General features: G+C 37.4%; 2 protein-coding genes across 7 annotated transcripts; both read right to left on the reverse strand.

Annotated features, from left to right (window-relative positions):
* Positions 1-1,203: 1,203 nt before the first annotated feature.
* Positions 1,204-2,631, reverse strand: LOC115966400 (UDP-glycosyltransferase 43-like). Its single transcript, XM_031085642.1, has one exon. The coding sequence runs from the start codon at positions 2,629-2,631 to the stop codon at positions 1,204-1,206; it is 1,428 nt and encodes a 475-aa protein (XP_030941502.1).
* A 4,416-nt stretch (positions 2,632-7,047) lies between these two features.
* Positions 7,048-21,243, reverse strand: LOC115968720 (DNA polymerase eta). 6 transcript variants are annotated; one of them, XM_031088205.1, is made up of 16 exons: positions 21,105-21,243; positions 19,068-19,188; positions 18,868-18,979; positions 18,598-18,768; positions 17,659-17,823; positions 17,438-17,541; positions 16,856-16,975; positions 16,255-16,378; positions 11,064-11,177; positions 10,768-10,983; positions 10,314-10,422; positions 10,111-10,241; positions 9,732-9,804; positions 9,509-9,639; positions 7,700-7,811; positions 7,048-7,616 (listed from the first exon to the last, which is right to left on the reverse strand). In XM_031088205.1, exons 1-16 carry the CDS (start codon positions 21,178-21,180, stop codon positions 7,324-7,326), a joined length of 2,172 nt encoding a protein of 723 aa, XP_030944065.1. In that variant the 5' UTR covers positions 21,181-21,243; the 3' UTR covers positions 7,048-7,323. The 6 variants fall into 6 exon arrangements, with proteins under 6 accessions (XP_030944065.1, XP_030944064.1, XP_030944063.1 ...); XM_031088204.1 differs by having other exon boundaries at positions 9,509-9,651; XM_031088203.1 differs by having other exon boundaries at positions 10,111-10,422.
* Between the last annotated feature and the right edge of the window lie 1,340 nt (positions 21,244-22,583).

Genomic DNA, 22,583 nt, shown 5'->3' on the forward strand with positions numbered 1-22,583 from the left:
GAATCCGTTTAGTCTTAACTCATTATCTGTTTATAAATGGGTTAGTTGTGTCGGGTTTATGGATCGTGTCAAATTTTGCCACCCCTAGTATGATCCCATTATGTTTTTAAACTTCAAATTAATTCGTAAGAGAGAGACCCATTGTAGGGACACGATTCTTTTGCGGCCCAATAATGATGTTGGGCTCGCACATGAAAGATCCCTCACAATATGATTTGTAGAGAGTGGGCTTGAAAAGCTTGCCTTTGGTCACGGGGCGATGTTCCGGTCTTGATTTTAGAGGAATTCCTGTAGAAAAAGGAGTCGGGTTTGAACATTTAAGCCCTACGGCATCGCATCCTATGGGGTTGGGCTCCTCGGACTTGATCCGAGGATCATTAAGGTCTTACCCCGGTTACCCAATGGTGGGTTTTTTCCATGATGTGCATGTCTTGTTAAGGTGTTTTCACCCATGGAGTCTTTCTTTCTGGAGGTAGGATCAGAGCCCCCCTACCAGATTCACTTACTTTTTCTTTTATACTAGCCCGCGTTCGCTGTCCTTCGTCCACGTGTAGGGTCAACCTTTACAAGACTGATATTTGTCCCATCAGTCCAATCCTAGAATTGTTGGGGATGGTTGATAAAGCTGAAGAATACGGCTCTGTTAGGTGCAGAGTCTTATCTGGGAAGGGTAGTCAAGATAACTTTCCCAAGATATTTTAGATATCCTTACAAATTTGTTCCTATATCTCTTTTTTACCCCTCTTCTCAATGGGGCTTTGGGTCTGCCGAGGACTAAACTGTCCTCGGCTGCATCTCCGGGCCATAACCTTTTTCGGTTTGGGCCTCTGGACTCCCCGTGAGCAAGTGGGCCTGGCCCATAAATTATTGGGCCCCACACCCATAATATTCAAAAATATAAACATCAATTTTCTAAATTTTAACCATCAAGTTTCTAACAAAGGAAATATCAAATTAACAAACTTAAAAAAAAAAAAAAAAAAATTGTCATGACAATAAAGAGCCCAAACCCCTAATGATCCTAGAAATTATAGGAATTTTTCAGAAGCAGCCATAGTGGTTTTGTTCAAATGAGGATTAAAATGTGAAAGGAAAAAGCAAAGAATTTTCTTTTATTTTTATTTTTTGATTAAAAAGTGAGGAGAAAAATAAAAACAACGGAATTTATTTAGTCCAATTATAAACTGGGCACACCTTGAATTATCACCGCACTAATTCCTGAATTAGGGCTCTCGTTGACGCATATGATGATCCATTTTCCATCATAGACATCCTACTTTTCATACTAATTTCCTTTACTTTTGTCCTCACCTCATTGTGACAGTCCATTATACTCTTTATTGTTCTCTCTACCTCATTTGCCAACACCAAATCACTACCCTCCCTATAATCTAACCTAATCTCAATTGCTAATCCCAGCTCCTTCACCAACTCAAAGGCATTCAGTTGTTGCTCAGCATGAATTGGCCAAGTGGCAATTGGTACACCATGCCACAAGCTTTCCAAAATTGAGTTCCAGCCACAGTGTGATATGAATCCTCCGATTGCTTTATGACCTAGAATTGACACCTGCGAGACAAACCCACACACCAATCCAATTCCAGTGGTTCGTTCCAGGAATCCATTTGGTAAAACTTCCTCGAGATTTGTGAAGTTATCTGAGAGGGCTAATGGGTTCTTAGGTGGCTCACGTAAAGCCCACAAAAACCGAACCCCCGCCTGTTCAAGCCCAAATGCAATCTCTCTCACTTGGGACCCACTAAGACTCCCAATGCTACCAAAGCACAAGAATACCACAGTTGATGGAGGTTGATCATCAAGCCATTTCATGATTCTTTCATGATGGGCCTGGTCTGGGTGCCATCGGGCCGGTCCAACGGGGTCAAGAATAGGCCCAATGGGATAAATAGGTGGCACTTGACTCGTTGAGAGTGAGTTAAGCGCATAAGGCTCAAGCTCACTAAATGTATTAATAATAACACCCTTTGTTTCAAGGTACCTACGTGCATGGTACAAAAAGCAAGAGTACCCATCTTTTTTTAACGCTATAGAAGGCAAAACACTTGGAGGAACAGGGTTAACAAAACTTGGAATGACCAACTCAGTGTCCAACTCAGCCAACTCAGTGGTGAGTTGGGTGTCTAGGATTGGAAGATGAAGCATGAAACCAAGAAAGGTAGTTGGAGACGGAAAATGAAGGTAGCAAGGGATGTCAAGCTCGTTGGCTACATCAACCATGGAAGTGCAAAACATGTCTATGAATAACCCAACGAATCGTCGGTCCAACTCAGTTGCCATGAGGTTTGTGATTGCTTGCTTAACATGGGGTTTGTGTTTTTCAATAAATGAGGATATAAGGCACAGGGGATCAGTTTGGGAGCCGTGATCGGGTGTGGGCGTTTCCAAAGTAGGGAGATGGACAAATCGGATATTGGTGGAGGCTGATGTGGCTGCACGTGATTGGATGTAGGTGTTGACTAGCATTCTCTCAGGCATGGTGATGATGAGTATAGTGATGGAGAATCGAGGGTCATGATTTATAAGGTGATGTGCAAACTCAACCATTGCAACGATGTGTCCCATTCCAGGGTATGTGATGAACACCAACTCGAATTTGCTGCTCATGGTCATGGCTGTTTTGTTTGCTTGATTTTGGTTTATCAAGATTGGCTTTTGGCTTGGGAGTATAGTACAGTAAGAATGTGAAGCAGTAGTGCTATTATTATGTAGAAATGGAAGAGGTATATTGCATTTATATTCACAAATAGAGAACTTTGGTGAAATCGCAGGTTTTTGGAAATTGTTTCAGCTGCACACTGATCATCATGTGACCCAAAGTGTCAGGCTTTCTAGTCTTGGAAATTAGCTTCAGCTGAATATAGGCTCGATCATGTGACTCAAAAGAGTCAGGCTTATAAACGACCATGCATGATTTCCTTCATTCCCAGGTATGTAAAAAACAAAAGGGGTGTCTATTTCATATGGGGCTGAAAACGTGATCACCTTTTTAATTATAAAAAACACACCCCTTGGCCCTTGATGCTGAAATGGACAAGAACTTTGGTGAAATCGCAGGTTTTTGGAAATTGTGCTTCAGCTGCACACTCATGTTACCCAAAGTGTCAGGTTTTTTAGTCTTGGAAATTAGCTTCAGTTGCATGCTCACGTAGTTGTGAGGCGAAAATAGTCGAATGCCACTTATGGCCGAAATTATTAGTGTTTTATTATTATTTGTGAAATATTTAGTAATATATTATCATTTTGAAAGTCGAGTTTATTTAACAATGTACCACTTTTTTGAAATTCGAATTTGTGAAACTTGAGTTTGACATAGAGTATGAATTTCAAAAATTTGAGTTTCATAAAAAATGTCATTGATGTGGGTTGGAATTGTAATGTGATACTCAAGTTTATCTCGAGTCTATAAACTCGAGTACCATGTATATTGAACTGTTTTTTGGTGTACAGTGACTAGTTACGTATGCTTTAGCATATCAAACAGCGATTAACCAAAAACAGTGATTGGACAAAACAGTGATAGATTATTAAATATTTGTTAAACAGTAGTAAAACACTAATAAGTTCTGCCAATAGTGATATTTGGCCATTTTAGCCAGTCATGTGACCCAAAAGTGTTAGGCTTTATAAACGACCATGATTTCCTTCATTCCAGGTATATAAAAAACAAATAGTTTTGTTAATGAACATTTTGTTAACAATAGGTTTTTGACTTTTTTGTGCAATTTTTTGTTTTTTTGTTTTGTTTTTTTTTTTTTTGTTGCATCTATATGTCATTTTTTTCCCCAGCTTTATAAGTTGTGAGGCTAGTTTTATAGAGAGAAAAAAAAAATTAAAAAAAATTATAGGACTAGTTTTATGTCTTTTAGTTACATTTATTCAACTTTTTTTTTAAATGAGACCCACATTAGTCCAACCTTAACAAACACTGCACGATATTTGTTAATATTTGCTATTATTTCCTCTTTCCTTATTTATTTATTTGCTTACTTAGGTTCTCAGTATATTTTTTGAAAAATAAAAAAAGAAAAAAAACTAAGAGCTAAATTTTGGAATTTTGAAAATAAACATTTGAGCCTAGCTAAATGACATGACAGTCCGTACAAGATTAGATCTAGAAAATGTAATCTTAACTATGAAATAGATGAAATAAGAGAATTTGAAATACACAGAGTCTTATTCTCTTTAACACATATGAGAATCAATGGTTATTTAAATAACAAATAATGTTAAGTTATATGTATTCAGATTCAAGAGAGACGCAAGTCATGTAAAGAACAAAGAGTCTAGTAACATAAAAGTTCACAAATGTTGAGATTATATGTTACTACGTACTAGTACACAATAAAAGTTGTGTCTATGATTAATGGATTATATGAAAATAATACTACTTTAATCATAATTTATCAACTCTGCAAGTTGTAAGAAAAAATTATGAAATTTTTTAGGGGTAATTATACTTTCCTTTCTTGAGATTTGAAGAAAATAACACTCCACTCCCTTCCATTAATATCAATAATAATAAAAGATTCTGATTTTTTAAAAGATTCTCTTTACCAAACTTTAATCATAGTTAGTGAAAACATAATTGACAGAATTTAGGATAAAATAAAATGTTTTTCCAGCACCAAGAGACTTGTAACAATTTTTGCATAAGTAAAGACAAAGGAGGTACACTTCTTCCATATTTTGCATTTTTTTCCCCCACATATTTATTTTCATGATCCTTCTTCAGATTTTAATAATTGTGGGTTTCAAGTGTTAAGGGAACAGACGTTTATTGCTTTTCAAAATTTCAGTTTTCAATTTTTAGTTTACAATCAGAAAGTGTTATTTGGAAAGTTGCAGTTAAGTTGCTGGGAAAAAAAGAAGTTATTTAAAGATGGCAAAGACATAGGAAACATTATAAAAATAAATAAACTAAAATAAAAAAGATGTAGGCATTTCCTAGAAACTATGATGGACTTTAACCAAAAGGTAGTCCACAAATTTTTTAACATTAAGAGTGCGTTTGGATTGGGCGTTTTCGCCCAATCCTGCGTCTGCGTTTTTCATTTTTTTTTTTTTTTTTTTTTTTTTTTTTTTTTTCACGCGTTTTGGGTTTGCGGCAACTGTTCATGCACTGTTCAATGAACAGTAGCCGCAAACTTTGACTTTTCAAATTTTTTTGGACCAATCACAGCACATCGTGTACTGTTTACGGATCCACAAATTTCACTTTTCAGCAACTTTTTCATTAAAAATGGGTCCCACGATACTATTTACACATTTAAAAATTATTTCGCTACAGTGTTTTTCAGTTTTCAGTTTCAGTTTTCAGTTTTCAGCTATATCCAAACGGACCCTAAGTCAAACAAATGTCATGGAATTGACTGTTTTTTCTCTTCAAGTTTGAAGTGAAGTGTCGTTCTTTCAAACCTAAATAAATTAAAGGAGGTGTAATTAGCCCAATTTTTATTGCACATTCTCTAGCATTGCTCAGTCAAGAATTATCAAAGTTTGGAGGGAAATTATAGGTTTGGAAAAATAAAATGTAACTAAAGCTCAAGTGCTTTCTTATTAATGAAAAGAAACCAATTACATTAGAAATTTTAGGAGGAATGATAATTGGAATCATGGTTGAAATCAATTAATACAATAAGATAATAAAAAAAAACCTTAACTCTTTTAATAGACTAATAGTTTTATGTTGTTACTAACATTCAGCTTGTTTGAGTAAATCTCTTAAGAAACTAATTACAAATTATCTCAATAAGTTCTTTGTTGTGTTTTTCTACCGATTGAGCTTCTATTTATACTTGAGGATGTAGCAGTTATCTACGTATCTCTAGTTATGCTTTCCATGTGTTCCTTGTTGAACCTCAATGCCACGTGTTAAACTCCCTGAGGTTAAATCAATGCCTCTTATCAACATTGTGGGCATCGCTCTTGGCCTTAATTAATTTGTTTTACCTGAATTGCCGCATCATCTCTCTATTAGTATTTCTTAACTATTTGTTTCATATTACACCATGCGTTCCAATTCAACAAATGTTATTTTAGTGAGAAAGTTTAGACATAAAATATTATTGACAAAAAAATTTCTCACCATAACTACAGAAAATGGTGGATGGAGTTGGGAGTATTTCAAAGTAGTCTTGTTTTCACATCATTAATATCTTTTTCCCCACTATTACGCAATAGAAAAAATAAAACTGATTTTAGTGCGAAAATAACATTTCCTATTTTTCTCACTTTGGTTCTCCTTTAAAGTCAAAGTTTGATCATTATTTAAATAAATAACACCAAACTTTGATCTTCTAAGAATTTTTAACAAAAAATTTGAAAAAAACTACACAAGAAATAGTTTTCACATTTTTTTTTTGAATTTTTTATTAAACTATTGGGAATTGTGATTGTGGTTCAAAGAATTATAGCAGGGAAATGTTAGAAACAAACAATCATACTCACTTCCATGCATCACTCTCCCATTCCAGCATGTAATGAGACACTTGAATTCTTGAACTAAAATCAAAGCAATAGCATATAGTTATAGTTTATCAACCAAAACCATGTAATGTTTTAGATTCTCATTCACTAAGAAAAAAATACACACATTTTTGTGCAAACTATTATACACTAATCACAATATTTATTTCTTCTTAACAATTATAAAAAAATTTTAATACTCCGTTAAATTTATTGTAAACATGATAGAACAAACCATTTAAAAGCGCATGGACGTGTTTCAACCTAGTGAAACTTTAAACTTGAAGAACACACCCTCACAAAAAAATAAAAAAAAAAGGGAAAAAGAGGGGGGATAGTACCAAACTAAGAAACAGCTAACCCACATTTCCCTTATCGTACTAGAGAATAAATTTGGACGAAACTTTAAATTCTCAAAAATTTACTCCCCCTATAACACCCCCCCCCCCCCCAAAAAAAAAAGAAAAAGAAAAAAAAGAAGCTCATGGGCGATAGCCATAAAGCATAATCATCATTATAAATTAATAAAAAATATTTACAGACACCATTCCATCATTATCAATTTTCAGAAAATCACTAACTTTTTATACTCTAATATACAGAATTGACTGGCATTCCAGCTTGCTTCCATACAATTCATAGAAAGGATAAAATCGCTTATGAACACTCAAAGAACTTCTGGACTAGCCTTGAATGCATGACGATTTTGGGTTTCCTAAGCCTAAATCTGCGTGAATTCTCTCTATGCTATATAATTCAATAAAATCAAGCAGCATTTTGTTTCATGAGCTTGAAGGATAACACCTTCCTATGTACAGTAGAGCACTATTGGTACAATTACCTATTTTTGGCTGGCAAGAAATAATGAGCGATACTGGAACCCTTTTTAACCACATTTGGCCGCTTATGAGGCCTGAGCCAAGCCTGAACTTCTTCCTGGATTTCTGGTGGTAACTCGTTAATCACAGAGGGGTCTATCTCATCAACTTTGTAACGCCATGATTCACTTTGTTGTTCAATATGAGATGAAGTAGAACAAGCACTGTTTGTCCCAGTTTGTTCAGGAATACTTTCTTTAGGCAGCTCAGTTTGATTTGGTTCTGAACAGATACTACTTGTAGATTGAAAACCTGAAATATACTTCAAATTTTAGAGAGAGTACCGCAAGGAATTGGCATAAATGGAAAATCCAAAAGTTGGATTTAAAAATTACCAACAGATTCTGCTGCTTGAACATCTTGGAGTTGGATGGCTTCAACATGCTCCTGCTTCCTAAAAGAACTGGGATCACAAGTCTTAAAGAACCTCCGGATTGAACTCGTTCCCTGCCACAACATATTTAAGAAACAAATTAACATAACTTTCTAGGAGCCACATGTTAATCAGCACTGAAAGGACTGAGCAGAATAAAAACTCTATTTCTTTTGCCATTATGGCTCTGAGATCAACTTTTGACTGGATGAAAGATTTGGGCAGCTTACCCACATTTTTGAATTTTAAATTTCCATTTGTAGTTAGATAGTGCCATAGTGGTCACTTTTGAATAATTCCCACATACTTGATTTGTACCCTTCATCAATTTTTTCTGGTAACAAAATTAGTTTAACATATCTGAAAAGATATGACCATTAGTGTTTATTAATGAATCGTTGGGCCTGAATTCAAATTGTATTTGCCAAATTTCTTATTGCCCAGATCTCAACAGCCAGGTTTTAACTCAAATTTCTTTAAATATTTCAGTCCCATATCCAAATTATCCTAAAAATTTTCACATCATAATCTAAACTTTTACTCCAAATTAAGTTAAACATTAAGAACAATCATAATTCCATAGGTTTTACCACAACTTCGCTTTCTTAGCAGAATTTTCCACAATTACATGTAAAATTAAGTTGTGATTGGCTCATGCCCTCAGTAGATTTGGGAACATAAAAGGAATAGAATAGCTCAAAATGATGCAGGAGAATTTCAGCCCAGTGAAGAGAAAGAAGCCCATTAGTCCATTGTCATTATTTCTCAATATTACATTTAACCTATATATTATGTCTCTAGTATTTAATAGGTCACGTGACTTTTAATGAAGTTGGATGATATTTAATTGTTTTATGTAAGATGAAGAGCTAGGATTCTAGGGTTACTAAAGGCTATTATAAATGGGCAAAACTTAGGTACAGTATTTAGGTGTTGTTCCTTACGTTCCCCTCTTAAAATTCAACCATGTGGCAGTACTTAATTAAAAATACACTTTCATCCTATGAGAAAAAAGCCACATGACTGAATTTTAAGAGAAGAACCTAAGGAACAGCATTTAAGTACTGTACCTAAGTTTTGTCCATTATAAATAGCCTCTTTTGAGTAATTGTAGACAGCTTTTTCAGCTTTTTTTAACTATTTCATGAAATTTCAGATAATTTCTTCTTAATCCCTTTTCCTACACTAGATCTAAGTTCTCCTCACCACATCACAAAAGCACGATGATTGAGGAAGTAACATATATGATATATTCAAATATGTGCATTCCAACAGACAATAAAAGTTGCTATCAAGTGGAACAATAGAACCTAAATTTTATAAAAAGGGCTTCTATAGGACAAAAGAAAATGTTGAAGCAAATGGTATAAGCCATGTAAACTAGAATTAAAAGATAGAGAAGAAGAGTTTATGTACCCATGAAAGAGTATTTCACCAATGTGGTAAAAACACAAAGAACTTTAGCAAATTTGTACTCCCCTGTGTACACAGGTAGGCAGTTTGAAAAACTGAATAATGACGAGGGCACCAGAGCTGGGCCAAATGATTAATATAGTTTTGTCCAGCAAATTACTATCCAAACAAGGATGTGATCTACTTAAATATCCTGATTGTTTAACATATGTTGTTAAATTTTTTATTTATAAACGAAGTCAGATTTTCTCAACATGCAAAAATCTTGAACAATGGATGTCCTTATGATAGGATTGTCATAGTGACACATTTAGCAGTGCAATCTTAGCGAAGAGCTAAAGTAACTGCACTTACAGACCTTATCTTTTGATGTTTTTTTTTTCTGCAAACCTCGATCCAAACTTGGCATGGCATATTTAATCCTAGATTCTTCTGTGGGGAATTCTCTTTGTTGCTCACTTTGACTCATCCCCAAACAGCTTTCACTTCCTAGACAAACACCTGTCTTTAGTATGATGTGGTAGGGAAAATTAAAGAGGAAAATGGGAGAACAAAAAGTGCTAAACCACACAAGAAACTACCTGAAGGCAACAACGGTGAAGTTTCTTGGGCAATACTATTTTGCATCTGTTGTGATGACAAACATGATGGATCCTGCACATGAAAAAATCTCATGATTGGACCACAAGAAGCATTTGCCTAAATTTGTCATTCAAGAATCAAGACCCACATCTTGGTTCATTAACAGCACAAGCCACACACTAAGAAGAAAGGTTAGATTTCTGCCCAAACTCCATACAAGATGTTAAAGCCATCTAAAATCTAACCACCCATGCTAGATATACAATACTGGTGTACAAACATTTCAAAGGGTTAAACACTACATTCTTGTATAATATATTAATGATCATAAAAGCAGAATTTCAGTTAACAAAATAATGAATCTGCATATAGCAAAACCTGGTCTTTCCACGTTTTACTTTTGTCTTCCTGATGATCCAGAGTAGGGATAGCATGCTTGATCTCCTTTTCTTCTCCAGGGAACACAATCTGTGGCTCAGTTAAATTCAACCCTGAATAGCTTTCACTTTCTAACAAACAACAGCCATGAGAATATTGGAAAACCAAGAGTGAACAAGAAGTGCATTTGAGACTGGAAATACCTGAAGGTGACAATGGTGCAGCATCTTCTATGAGGTTATCCTGTGATTTCTCTGATGAAGAGCGGGGTGGGCACTGGCCATGAAAGTATTTCATGATTGAACATGTTCCCTAGCAAACATATAGGAATCAAAATTAAAGTCAAGGACCAGCAAGTCTAAGATTGAAGAATTAGATGAGCCTAAAATTTATTTAAGCAGCTTATTGATTAATTCATTTTGAAACTGCTATAATAAATACTTCTTAATTACTACATAAAAAGAAGCACCTCCCCAACCCCCTCTCCCAAAAGAGAGAGAGAGAGAGAGAAGCACCTACCCTGTGGATAACAACATTGCATATGCTAAACACATATTTTGGTGGACATATTGGGGGGGGGGGGGGGGACGAAAAGAAGAAGAGACCCAGAAATTATAAGTCCAAGTCATAACATGATAAGAATCAAGTAAAACTTACAGATGGTGTGTCCAAAATTTTACTTGCTGAAACAGAAAGGCCTGTTATTCCCCAACCATTGCATTGACTTCCTTGAGTTTTAGATTTGTAAGTGCCCATATAATCGCGTAATCCAGCTTGAAATAGGTTCATGGCATCTTCTTGAATCTTGATAGTCCCATACCTTAGGGGACAAGACTTGGAAGGGAACTTCTTGTGTGAATCTGAGTCACCTAACTGCAGGATAATTAAATTGAAGGATGAGTGAGTATAAATAAAATGTATAAATCCAAAATTAATGAAGGAAAAATAGGAACCTTGTATGCTCTAGCATGCAAAGTTAATGTGTGAGCAATCCGTTTATTTTGGTCCAAGTCAGAGCGAAGGCGTTCACTCAGTTCTTCACAAAGTTCATTGAGCCAGTGTTGAACCTGGAGGAAGAGCCACCAAATTGAGTAAAAATTATTTTCGGAGATGAACTTCAGTATGAGGGACGTAAGCATTTCAAGAAACGTTTTGTAGAAACAAGAACATAGCAGGACTAGAAGTCAGAAAAATGTAGATAAAAAAAATTAACATTATCTATTTAAATTCTCTCTTTCCCTTTCAGACCAATCATGTAAGAAAAACGGGTAGTGCCATTTATAGTTACTCAATCCAGTAAGTTTTTATCAATTGGCTGTCTCCTCTAACAATCTATAATAGCACTGGTTCTTTGTTGCATGCAAAACCATTTGATCATATTAAACTTACCACACAAAAAAAGAAAGAAAGAAAAAAACTGATACATCTTGTGGGGCCCAACAATTCGTGGACCAGGCCCATTTATCCTTAGAGCGTCCGAAGGCCCAATCCGAGGAGAGCTGTGGCTCAAGCTCTACAACGCAGAGCACAAAACAATTTTTGGGAAGCAGCCGAGGACAGTTTAGTCCTCGGCAGATCCATAATCCCACCAGAATAAAGGGGCAAAACTGGTATAGGGACGAATTAGTAAGGAAATCCAGAATATCTTGGGGAAGTTATCCATACTACCCTTCTAGATAAGGCCCGACGCCTGACAGAGTCGTACTCTGCAGCTTTATCAAACCATCCCCAACAATTCCGGGATTGGACTGATGGGACAAATGTCAGTGTTCGTAAAGATTGACCCTACATGTGGACGAAGGGCAATGAATGCAAGCTAGTATAAAATAAGGAAGTAAGTAGATCTGAGAGAGGCCCCCTTTTTCCACCTCCGAAAAAAGAGAGACGACATGGGAAAACATCTCAGGAACACCGAACTTCATGGAAGAAAGTCCGTCGTTGGGCAACCGAGAGAAGACCTCAACAGGTCCTCGGATCAACTCCGAGGAGCTCCATCCCACGGGGTACGACGCCTCAGGGCTTAAATGTTCATACCCAATCCCCTTTTTCTACGTAGATTCCTCTAAAGCCATGACCGGACAACGCCACTTGACCAACGGCTAGCTTTTCAAGCTCACTCTCTACAAATCATATTGTGAGGGATCTTTCGTACGCGAGCCCAACATCCTTATTGGGCCGCCAGAGAATTGTGTCCTTACAATTGGCGCCGTCTGTGGGAAAGCTTGCGCGTTGGCGCAGGTGGCGGTGGAGTCAGCTCTCTAGCAAGCAGAAATTTTCGGGATTTCCCCCGTCTCCGGCGGCATATAGTTGTTGCTCCGACGTAAGCCTCTGCTAGGGGCTACGCCTCGCAGTGCTAAGGGCGCGGGCGTCTCTAGGGGCTTCCGGCCTCAGGCCAACTATCCCCGCCTTGGTGAAGGGGCTGGTGGTTGAAAAATAAAACAAATAAAAGAAATCTTACAAGTTTTGGACAGAACCAAGGCCTTGCATGGTCCTCGGACTCAAGCCTATGGGGAAACCAAGTACATAAAAGAAATCTTACAAGTTTTGGACAGAACCAAGGCCTTGCATGGTCCACGGACTCAAGCCTATGGGGAAACCAAGTACATAAAAGAAATCTTACAAGTTTTGGACAGAACCAAGGCCTTGCATGGTCCACGGACTCAAGCCTATGGGGAAACCAAGTACATAAAAGAAATCTTAGAAGTTTTGGACAGAACCAAGGCCTTGCATGGTCCTCGGACTCAAGCCTATGGGAAAACCAAGTACATAAAAGAAATCTTAGAAGTTTTGGACAGAACCAAGGCCTTGCATGGTCCTCGGACTCAAGCCTATGGGGAAACCAAGTACACAAAATAAAAACTGTTACTAGAGCATTAAAATCCATCCGAAGAGGACTTCTCGTTAACAGTTGGGTCAGTCTTTAATTGCACGGGTTCCCCGGTCTACCCGCAGATCCCCAGTGCCAAAGGGGCTAATACGATACGGCACAGTATGTTGTCCCAAGGGCACGATCCAAGTCCATCGCTGCTCGGCTGCTCTCTCGGATATTCGTTTAGCGTGCATCACGCAGCGCTCAGCAGCTATCTCGGTTAGTTCCATAAATTCAATCTATTGAGGATTATCATTGTTATACTTGATAATATTTGCGAGTTTAAACTAATAAGGGTTTGTATTAAAGTGTTCTTCCGTCCAGAATATTGTTAAAGGCATGTTTAGACTTAATATTCAGACCCAAAGTGGTTGTTGCAAAAAAAAATAATAACATATGCATAAAGAAATAAACACATCTTTTATTAAGACAAAAGAACAGTACAGTGTACAATAAAAGCTGAAACCAGCTTACATTAGAGTTAACTGCGTAAGCAAAAGAAAAGCACAAAAGAGTAAAGATGATGCCGAGGAGATATCTCAGAGGAGAGGTTGGCTACTGTTCCAAGATGTCGTCTAAGAAAACTATTCCTCGACGCTTCTACATGCCCATAACTCAGGCAGCCAAAGAACCTGACCTCAGGCTAACACCATCTACAGCAAAGATGCAGGGAGCCGGCAGTTGGGAAGCCCCCGCAGAAGTTTGCCTGCTACAAGGCAGACGGCGCTGATGGCGGAAATTCCTTCTTCGGACATGCCAAAAATCTGGCATGACCAGAACCTGCTTCGGATTTTGACTAAAAGAAGGAGAAACATCCTTTCCCCTCTCTCGAATTGAGATATTCTCTTGAGTCTGCGCCACCCTTGCCCTGACCGAGCCATTTCAAGTTTTGTCAGGATATGGTGTTTTGAGGAGGAGTGTGTTTCCTTCATCATTCGTTATGGAGGACGTGTACGGATATGATGTATAACAAACAGGCTAAGCAGACGCTAAAAGAGGCTACGGGTTTCAGATCTCAGAAGGAAGGGGAGGAGTCTGTACGAAAGTGATTGCCTCCTGCTTGCCTTCTTATAGGAAGAACCAAACAGAGGGAATTAAACGCATTCAAAGTTTCCAAAAGAATCTGAAGAAAAAGAGGCGTCCATTCCGCTTCCCCACCTTATCAGATGAGCCGCCGGACATAAATGAGCCTCGTAAAGGGGATTTACTAAAGGCGTGTCTGGGATAGTCAATCGGCAGGAGCAGATCACGAGCAGATTAAACGGACTCCCTTGAAAAACGGCTAACTTCGTGGACAGGCGGAAAACCGCTCACATAAATGCGGGGTCAAATTAAATGGGCCATATTGAGGGCCCGGGTTTGTCAAAACCCTCCTTTCCAACCCGGAAGTCGGACAGAAGGGTTTTGAGGGTCTATTGTGGGGCCCAACAATTCGTGGACCAGGCTCATTTATCCTTAGAGCGTCCGAAGGCCCAATCCGAGGAGAGCTGTGGCCCAAGCTCTACAACGCAGAGCACAAAACAATTTTTGGGAAGTAGCCGAGGACAGTTTAGTCCTCGGCAGATCCATAATCCCACCAGAATAAAGGGGCAAAACTGGTATAGGGACGAATTAGTAAGGAAATCCAGAATATCTTGGGGAAGTTATCCATACTACCCTTCTAGATAAGGCCCGACGCCTGACAGAGCCGTACTCTGCAGCTTTATCAAACCATCCCCAACAATTCCGGGATTGGACTGATGGGACAAATGTCAGTGTTCGTAAAGATTGACCCTACACGTGGACGAAGGGCAATGAATGCAAGCTAGTATAAAATAAGGAAGTAAGTAGATCTGAGGGAGGCCCCCTTTTTTCCACCTCCGAAAAAAGAGAGACGACATGGGAAAACATCTCAGGAACACCGAACTTCATGGAAGAAAGTCCGTCGTTGGGCAACCGAGAGAAGACCTCAACAGGTCCTCGGATCAACTCCGAGGAGCTCCATCCCACGGGGTACGACGCCTCAGGGCTTAAATGTTCATACCCAATCCCCTTTTTCTACGTAGATTCCTCTAAAGCCATGACCGGACAACGCCACTTGACCAACGGCTAGCTTTTCAAGCCCACTCTCTACAAATCATATTGTGAGGGATCTTTCGTACGCGAGCCCAACATCCTTATTGGGCCGCCAGAGAATTGTGTCCTTACACATCTTATCATCTAATGTGACAAGGCTCAAATAAACTGATCATATTACAAACACAAGTCAATTTCCCCAATTTGTCAACGGCTCATTTTTTTTAAATTTTTTTTAAGACCTAGGTGAGATTATTTATTTATTAAAGAGACTTGCTTCTTAGTCCCAAATATTGAGTTCTTCAATGTGGAAGTTTTGAACTATTTGAGCATTGAAAGAAAAACTTATTTTATTTTATTTTTTATTATCAGTACATTGTAAGAGAAACCTGTCCAATTAGATAATTTCGCAAAGATCATACAATAACAATCATGCAGAGATATTGATTTTAATGGAGATTAACTTATTAATGAGGTAAATGGCTTAGCAGCAAAGGTGATGAACCACAAGCACATGTACATTGAAAATAGCATCAGAAGTTGCCATTGGGAAAGTGTCATCTTCTCAGCTAAACAATGCAAGCCCAGTTCAAATTTTTAATAATAATAAAACAACAGCAACAACAACAATAAAAGAGGAGGTTAAACAAGTTTGGGTAGAAAAATAATTCTATGAATAACAATTGCAAAGTCCAATACATCTGCTTGACTGCTTTTGTTCGCCATATCATCACAATTGACTTCAAGGGTCAAACAAGCCAGCATATGAATCTTGGGAAACAGATTCTCTCTCAAAATGTAAAAGGGTTGCCATGCCCATAAGTACAGGCAGTGGGGCTGCTCACCCAACATATCCTAGTTAAAAGTTGAAGCCTTAAGTCATTATTAAAGACTTTTTACTAAAGATGTTTTATAGAATCCAGGATGATATATTTGTTATGCAAAGAATATATAAAACATACCAAACCACATGGCCCATATCTGGCATGCATTGTCCAACCATTATGCCTCACTAAATGAACAATAAAGTGGGAGTATACCATAGAGTTGGTAATGTGACTTCAGACATTTTGGGATTTAATACAAGAAAAACATTCTTCATTTTGAGTAAATATTAATGCCTTCATCAATATCATTTTAATGACAGATGATAAGGGATGGTCAGATCATACAGTATAATAAACAGAGGGTATTCATCCGGTTAACAGAATACTTCTTACAGAATCAATTGTCTTCAGGGCCCGAGGGCCAGGAAATGTCTTCCCAGAACCATGACTCTTGGGAAGAAGGCGTCCCTGAACTTCTTCCCCACTGATTCCCCTTGCAATATTCCATAACCAAGTGCTGGAATCCATGTAAAAAAATAGATATTAGGAGGTACATTTGGGTAATTGTTGGACAAGCAAGCTGATGGATAACTGAAATTGACAAAGGGCCTTTCTCCAGAAACTATTCAGCATAGGGAAATATTATTTTTATTTTTATTTTTATTTTTGATAAAAAAATATCATAGTCAAATTGGATAAAGCATAATAAATTTTGAAAAAAAGAAAGAAAGAAAAAGAAAGCAACAACAATATTTGGAGATAACTGAAAAAATAATAAGAAGACAACCATTACAGCTTGGGGAAGTCACCAAATTTTAGTCAACTTTGGAAGAAACTATTGAGATGTATGTAAATTATTTCAAGAAAATTGTGTATTTTACAGGACAAACCTATTAAGATAGTAAGCTACATATAGTAATGATAAATAAAATAAGTTGCTCATGATCTATAGGTTCAAAACATTCAGAGAATATTTAAAAGGAGAGGTAGTGACCCAGTATTGACGCCATAACACTCTTGTAGCTTCTCTTCTGAAAACTGCAACAGATCTCCAACAGTGTTCACACCTAAGTCACTTTGTAAAGAAGTCCCAAGCTTTCCTCCAAGCTGTTTCCTGCAAACCAAGTTTGCTTCAACATTTAGGCATCGCAATTCAGAAAACCTTACCAGCAGCAATCGTTTGAGATTTGAACCATACGAAGAAAACAAAACAAAGAAATAATGGACAAAATTTTCCTCCAAACTGGTTTGGAAGAATGTTCCTCCAACCCATTCTATCCATGTGTACTTTTAGTCATGAACTACTTAAAAGTCATTTCATTTTAAATGATTTAGCGAATCATGTGATTCAATACATGTGGATAGTCTTATACACCGCCACATAATGGGTTGGAGGAAATTCCTTCAACCTAGTTTGGAGGAAAACATTGTCCATGAATAATACCATAAGATCAAATTTTCTTTCTTTTTTGAAGCTATCCAAGTAGCAAAATATGGCACTCACCTAATGGACATAACATTTTAACTCAAATTTATAATGCAATATAGGAGTCTAAGAATCAAAACAAAAACTCACATTTTCTTGATTGGCAAGGACTCCAGTAATCCTTTCACAGAGGAGAAGGGCACAACAGTTTGTTGTGCAGGTTTATTCATACCACTTGCAAGTTTGGCCAGCATCTGCTATCAAAGTTATAGATAAGCTGATGACAAAAAAGTCTAGTCATGAAGTGAAGTGCCTTAATGGGGTATGATGCTCAGTAAAATAACATAGTAAAAATAAGGACTGCTACCTACCTTATTATGAGCTATACCAGCAGAACATGTAAACTCAGTCTCCTTCAACACTTGCATCCTAAGTTCTGCAACAATAAGGGCCCCACAAGCTAAAAGCTTATCACGATGATCCGCATCACTACTACTAAGCCACTCTCTCACATTCTCTTTGGCATCAATTCCATCCTGAATTTGAACCAATTTCAGTATAATTGTTGCCGACACAAAAACCAGCAAGTTCATGACTAACTGATTCAGTCCTACCATCTAGATGAAATATTAAAATATGTATCTGCATATGAAAGAACCTTCATATGATAGTTTTTAAATATTATTATAACATATAAATTCTTGTGAGATAAAACTTAAGATTTAGCCTCTGGGGAGAGTCCACCATTACATCATTCCCAAAGGCTATGCCTTATTATGTCCACCCAAAGCAGGAATCCAGAATCTGCATTATCACAGCTCAAACCCATAATAAGGATTTAGATTCAGGGATATTGTTAAAATGGTCAGCCATGTATCTACATCCATGTTATGGGTTTGGATCATTAAATGCAGATTAATAATACAACACCCCCCCTCCTCCCCGGGCGGGCGTGGCTCTCTTTTTCTCTCTTTTCTTCCCAAAAACAAATTTCCAGTAATAGCAATTAATATTTTTGTTTTTGTGTTTCACACTACAATCCAAAATTCCAAATAAACTTTGTGAATTCAACAATGACGCTCTATTCAATATGCATCTATATCCATAAAAAAATACAAGCAGAGCACAAATTCCATTTGTAAATAGGGACCTACCAGATAAAAGTTTGTTAAAATAACAAATAATGCAGAGAGCTTAATATTACAACATCTTTGCATCATCAACGTTGACCATTAGTCACAAAATTAAATTTTATTCTCTTAGGTTTAAGAAAATCTAACGATCAGGAGATTGAATGCACTTTCTCTAACCTCATTATTAAGCCCCAAAACATGTGACTTAATAGCTTCCTCATTAATTACTTCCAAGCTCTCTGGAGGAGTTTCTGCTAACATTGTTTCAGCTGCATCAGTAAGGTCAAGATACACTTCATCAATAGAAGCTCTCTCACATCGACCCTTCCTTGCAAGAATAGAAACCACCTGAAGTTTTGATTAGAAGCCACCGTAACTTCAATTATCAAATAGTATTACCAACAATGACATTTAAAGCCATTCAGAATGTGTCATAAATACACTAACCTCTGAACCCGCACTGCGGTACGTGTTGAGATCAGCTTTACCCCGAGCCACTGGGACTTGAACCAGCTGAATTTCCGGGCAAACTTGCTTTGCTTCATCGCCTCGCATTGATCTGATAATCATTCATTAGATTATTATAGTCTAAAAAATTGTTTATTCATTAAAAGGTATTTAGAAATTAAGGAAAAACATTTCTGTACCGCTTCACACCATATTTACGGGCCTCATAGCTAACAGCAATCAAGCCTCCACCTTTCCAGGAATTATATTGTACCACAGCAGTAGGCAAACCCCTTAAATCAGGCTGCTTCCGCTGCTCCACTGTAAAGAACAACATATAACAGTAAGCTGCAGTAAGAATGTAAGACTAGGATTCCAAGTCACAGCTCATGGGAGATAACCAGAAGAGAACGTCCATGGATTGCATGACCAAAACCTACAGTGAACTTTCCAGCTTAAACTTCCAAGCATTTTTCCTTTACACTCTCTATTAACTTGCTCTAATCCATGCAGTCATCTCTTTTAACATCTAAAGCCGGTCACCAAATCCTTGTATTGCTTTATATATGTAGACACACACACACAGGAGATCTGTCATATAAACAGGGTGTTCGCACAACAATCCTCTAATGAATTACAAACAAAATCACTCAACTATCATTTGACTATAGTTTGATATCAACAGATATCATGTTGAACACCTCGTCTTCACAAGTAAAACAGCCTTTTACTATATATTAGGATTAATATTGGCAATTTCCAGGTGACTAATCATGAGTCAAGAGGGTTGTATTTAATGTTATTATGTTTGGTAACAGTCTGTGTAAGAAGCTGCTTCAAAGAGTTAAAAATATCAAGGCTCATTTGAACAAAATCAGGACTCACTCAAGTAAGCATTAAGTTAAGCAAAAGTTGAGTGACCCTCACTTGAGCAAGATTATGAAACCAGAAGTCCTAATTCTACTCGAAGACTGATCAAAGACGATTCTTAACCTACCTTTAAATACCCTTTGAGGCATGATTTTTAAGATAAGAAAGCTAGCATACAAAAAAGATCTAAGTAAGCCTTTTTTCTTGAGCATAAACTGAAATCCTCCCCTGTGTTGGTTCAATCTTGAGAACCAAATTTGTGAGCCTGAAATGACTCCAATGAAACCAAAAAAATTGTCACCCTTTGCCAGTGAGTTCACTGATCTACCAGATTTCTGGATTGGCATAGATGATTCGTTCATGGTGGAAATCATGTAGAAGAATTCCAGAGTTCTAGAGACGCTGTGGTAGGAGCGAACAGGTGGTTTGCTTGGTTACACTTACACATAGAGTCTGTCTACAAAGTTTTGTTAGCATGTAGTAAGTAGTAACAAACTTCTTCTATAGTGGATTTCATTGGGCTAGGTTACCCTCGAAGTAGTTTTTCTATTTAAGAGTTCTTCAAAAGTTTACATTTCTTCATCAAATCCTTGTATTGCTTTAATTTTTATTTTACCGCTTTTGAATTGTGGTGATATATTTGTGATTGCTGTATCATTGTGGTTGTTAAACTACTATTGTTAGATTTTGGATACGAGTGATAATCAATCAGATAATTAAAACACATTGGGGAATTTTTTTTTTTTTTTTTTTTTTTTCAGTGTAATTCTTTCCTATGTATAACCATGAACTGGCACATATCAACCCTGTGTATACATGTTTAAGCCATGTTGTTGTTACGAAAAAAAAAGAGTACAAGAAGTTTTCTCCTAATTTTTGCCGTATAAATCCTAATTTTGTGTGCCATATCGTGTCCTTGACTCCATGTACACGCGTTTATACCAAGAATTGAATAATAGTACTGCTTCATCTTCTAAATGAAAACATCAAGAGAAGGTATTAAATAAGTACAACATCTCAATTTGAAGTGAGATCAAAGTTCAATTGGACAAGAAAATCTTTTCACCATCAATTCTGCTCAGAAGTCAGAACCATAAAGCGTGTAAGCCAATGTTCTCATCCTCTCTAACAAAGGACATCATTTTATATCAAAAAAACCAAATGGGCAGGCTTGGAATCTGCCAGAAATTCAATATCAACCATATTACACCGAAATTCAACATAAAAATTCAGATGGGTCTCTCTCTATTTGCATTTTGGACCATCATATAACATCCCCAACCCCAAACCCCCAATATAACCCACAAAATCAGACACACACAAAACTTATTCATATGAGAGAGAAATAGAGACAGAGAGTCAGAAACCTTGAACGTAGAAGCAGTCCATGTCGACGTGAGCGATGACTCTGGCATCAGATGATTCGGGTTTGGCCACTGGCATTTTGTTTCTTTCTTTCCCTCCAAACCCAAATTCAGAAGAGCAAGCGACACTAGACAACTTCCAGTGTGGAGGGTTCGGCGTGATTAATGATTTAATTTAGTAAATACTTATGATATTTTTAAGTTTTAACCAATAGTGCTAATTACTATTTACCGCATGTAATTTGATCAAGTTTAAGTTGTATATGTGATTTAAAATTTGATACTTTACTTGAGGTTAGTTCAGTTAAGATTCTGTGGCGAAAATGGGTAATTACCCATAAAAATCTAACTATTTAGTTAGTTGACGCGGTTTGGAAACATATTGGAAATCTAGCAACTCGAGTTTCAAAGGCTCGATTTTGGGCCTGTAAATCGACTCTTTGAGGCTCGATTTGCATGTTTTACTCGCGTCTGAGTTGGCATTATTTCCACGTGGCATCTACTTGTAAATCGAGTCTTAGAGACTCGATTTACATTTACAGTGAAAAAAAAAAATTTTGCCTTTACACCTTCTCACCTCAACAACCACAAAACCACACCTTCTCACCTCACCTCAATATCCATTCTTCCTTCTCTGGGTTCTTCTCTCACCAGCACGGCCTGGGGTCGCGCCCAGAAACAGGTTGCCTGCGACCCAGGCCGCAGGCGACCCAGGCGCGCGAGCCCAGGCGCGCGACCCAGGTCGCGCGCGACCCAGGGCGCAGGCGACCCCAGGTCGCAGGCGACCCCGGTCGCAGGCGACCCCAGGCGCGCGACCCAGGCCTGGGGTCGCGCAGCCTGGGTTGCAGGCGACCTGTTTCTGGGTTTTTTTTTTTAAACTTCTCTTTCTTCTCTTGGTGGTTTTGTTAGGATTGCTGTTGTTGCTGTGGTTTTGTGGTCGTTGAGGTGAGAAGGCAAAATTTTTTTTTTTTTACTGTAAATGTAAATCGAGTCTCTAAGACTCGATTTACAAGTACATGCCACGTGGAAATAATGCCAACTCAGACCGGAGTAAAACATGCAAATCGAGTTTCAAAGAGTCGATTTACAGGCCCAAAATCGAGCCTTTGAAACTCGAGTTGCTAGAATTCCAATATGTTTCCAAACAGCGTCAACTAACTAAATAGTTAGATTTTTATGGGTAATTACCCATTTTCGCCAATTCCTGTTACCCATATTTATTAAAAATGTGACTAAAATATATATATATTTTTTTCTCTCTTTTATATCTTTCCCCTCTCAAAATATTAAAAAAAAAAAAAAAAAAAGGCATAAAAGAGTAAGAGAAAACAAGTAAAAAAGTAAAAATTTTGTAAAAATTATAGACAAGCATTACCACCACTATAGAAGCTTCTATCAAGAATTATCTCCAACAAAACAAATTCCTTTCTTCATTTCTAAGCAACCAAGAAAGGCATAGCATCTAAAGCTTAAATCAAACCA

The sequence above is a fragment of the Quercus lobata genome, chromosome 11, assembly GCF_001633185.2.
Source record: "Quercus lobata isolate SW786 chromosome 11, ValleyOak3.0 Primary Assembly, whole genome shotgun sequence".
Classification (NCBI taxonomy): Eukaryota; Viridiplantae; Streptophyta; class Magnoliopsida; order Fagales; family Fagaceae; genus Quercus; species Quercus lobata.

What these genes read in the sequence shown, in the direction of transcription:
- LOC115966400 (XM_031085642.1), bottom strand. Translation starts at nt 2,631, where the DNA reads ATGACCATGAGCAGCAAATTCGAGTTGGTGTTCATCACATACCCTGGA.
- LOC115968720 (XM_031088202.1), bottom strand. Translation starts at nt 21,180, where the DNA reads ATGCCAGTGGCCAAACCCGAATCATCTGATGCCAGAGTCATCGCTCAC. An exon ending in CCCTGAAGACAATTGATTCT is followed by an intron (nt 11,178 to 16,254) that starts GTAAGAAGTATT and finishes CTCTTCCTCCAG; the next exon opens with GTTCAACACTGGCTCAATGA. An exon ending in AAAAAACATCAAAAGATAAG is followed by an intron (nt 7,812 to 9,508) that starts GTCTGTAAGTGC and finishes ATGTTGTGGCAG; the next exon opens with GGAACGAGTTCAATCCGGAG.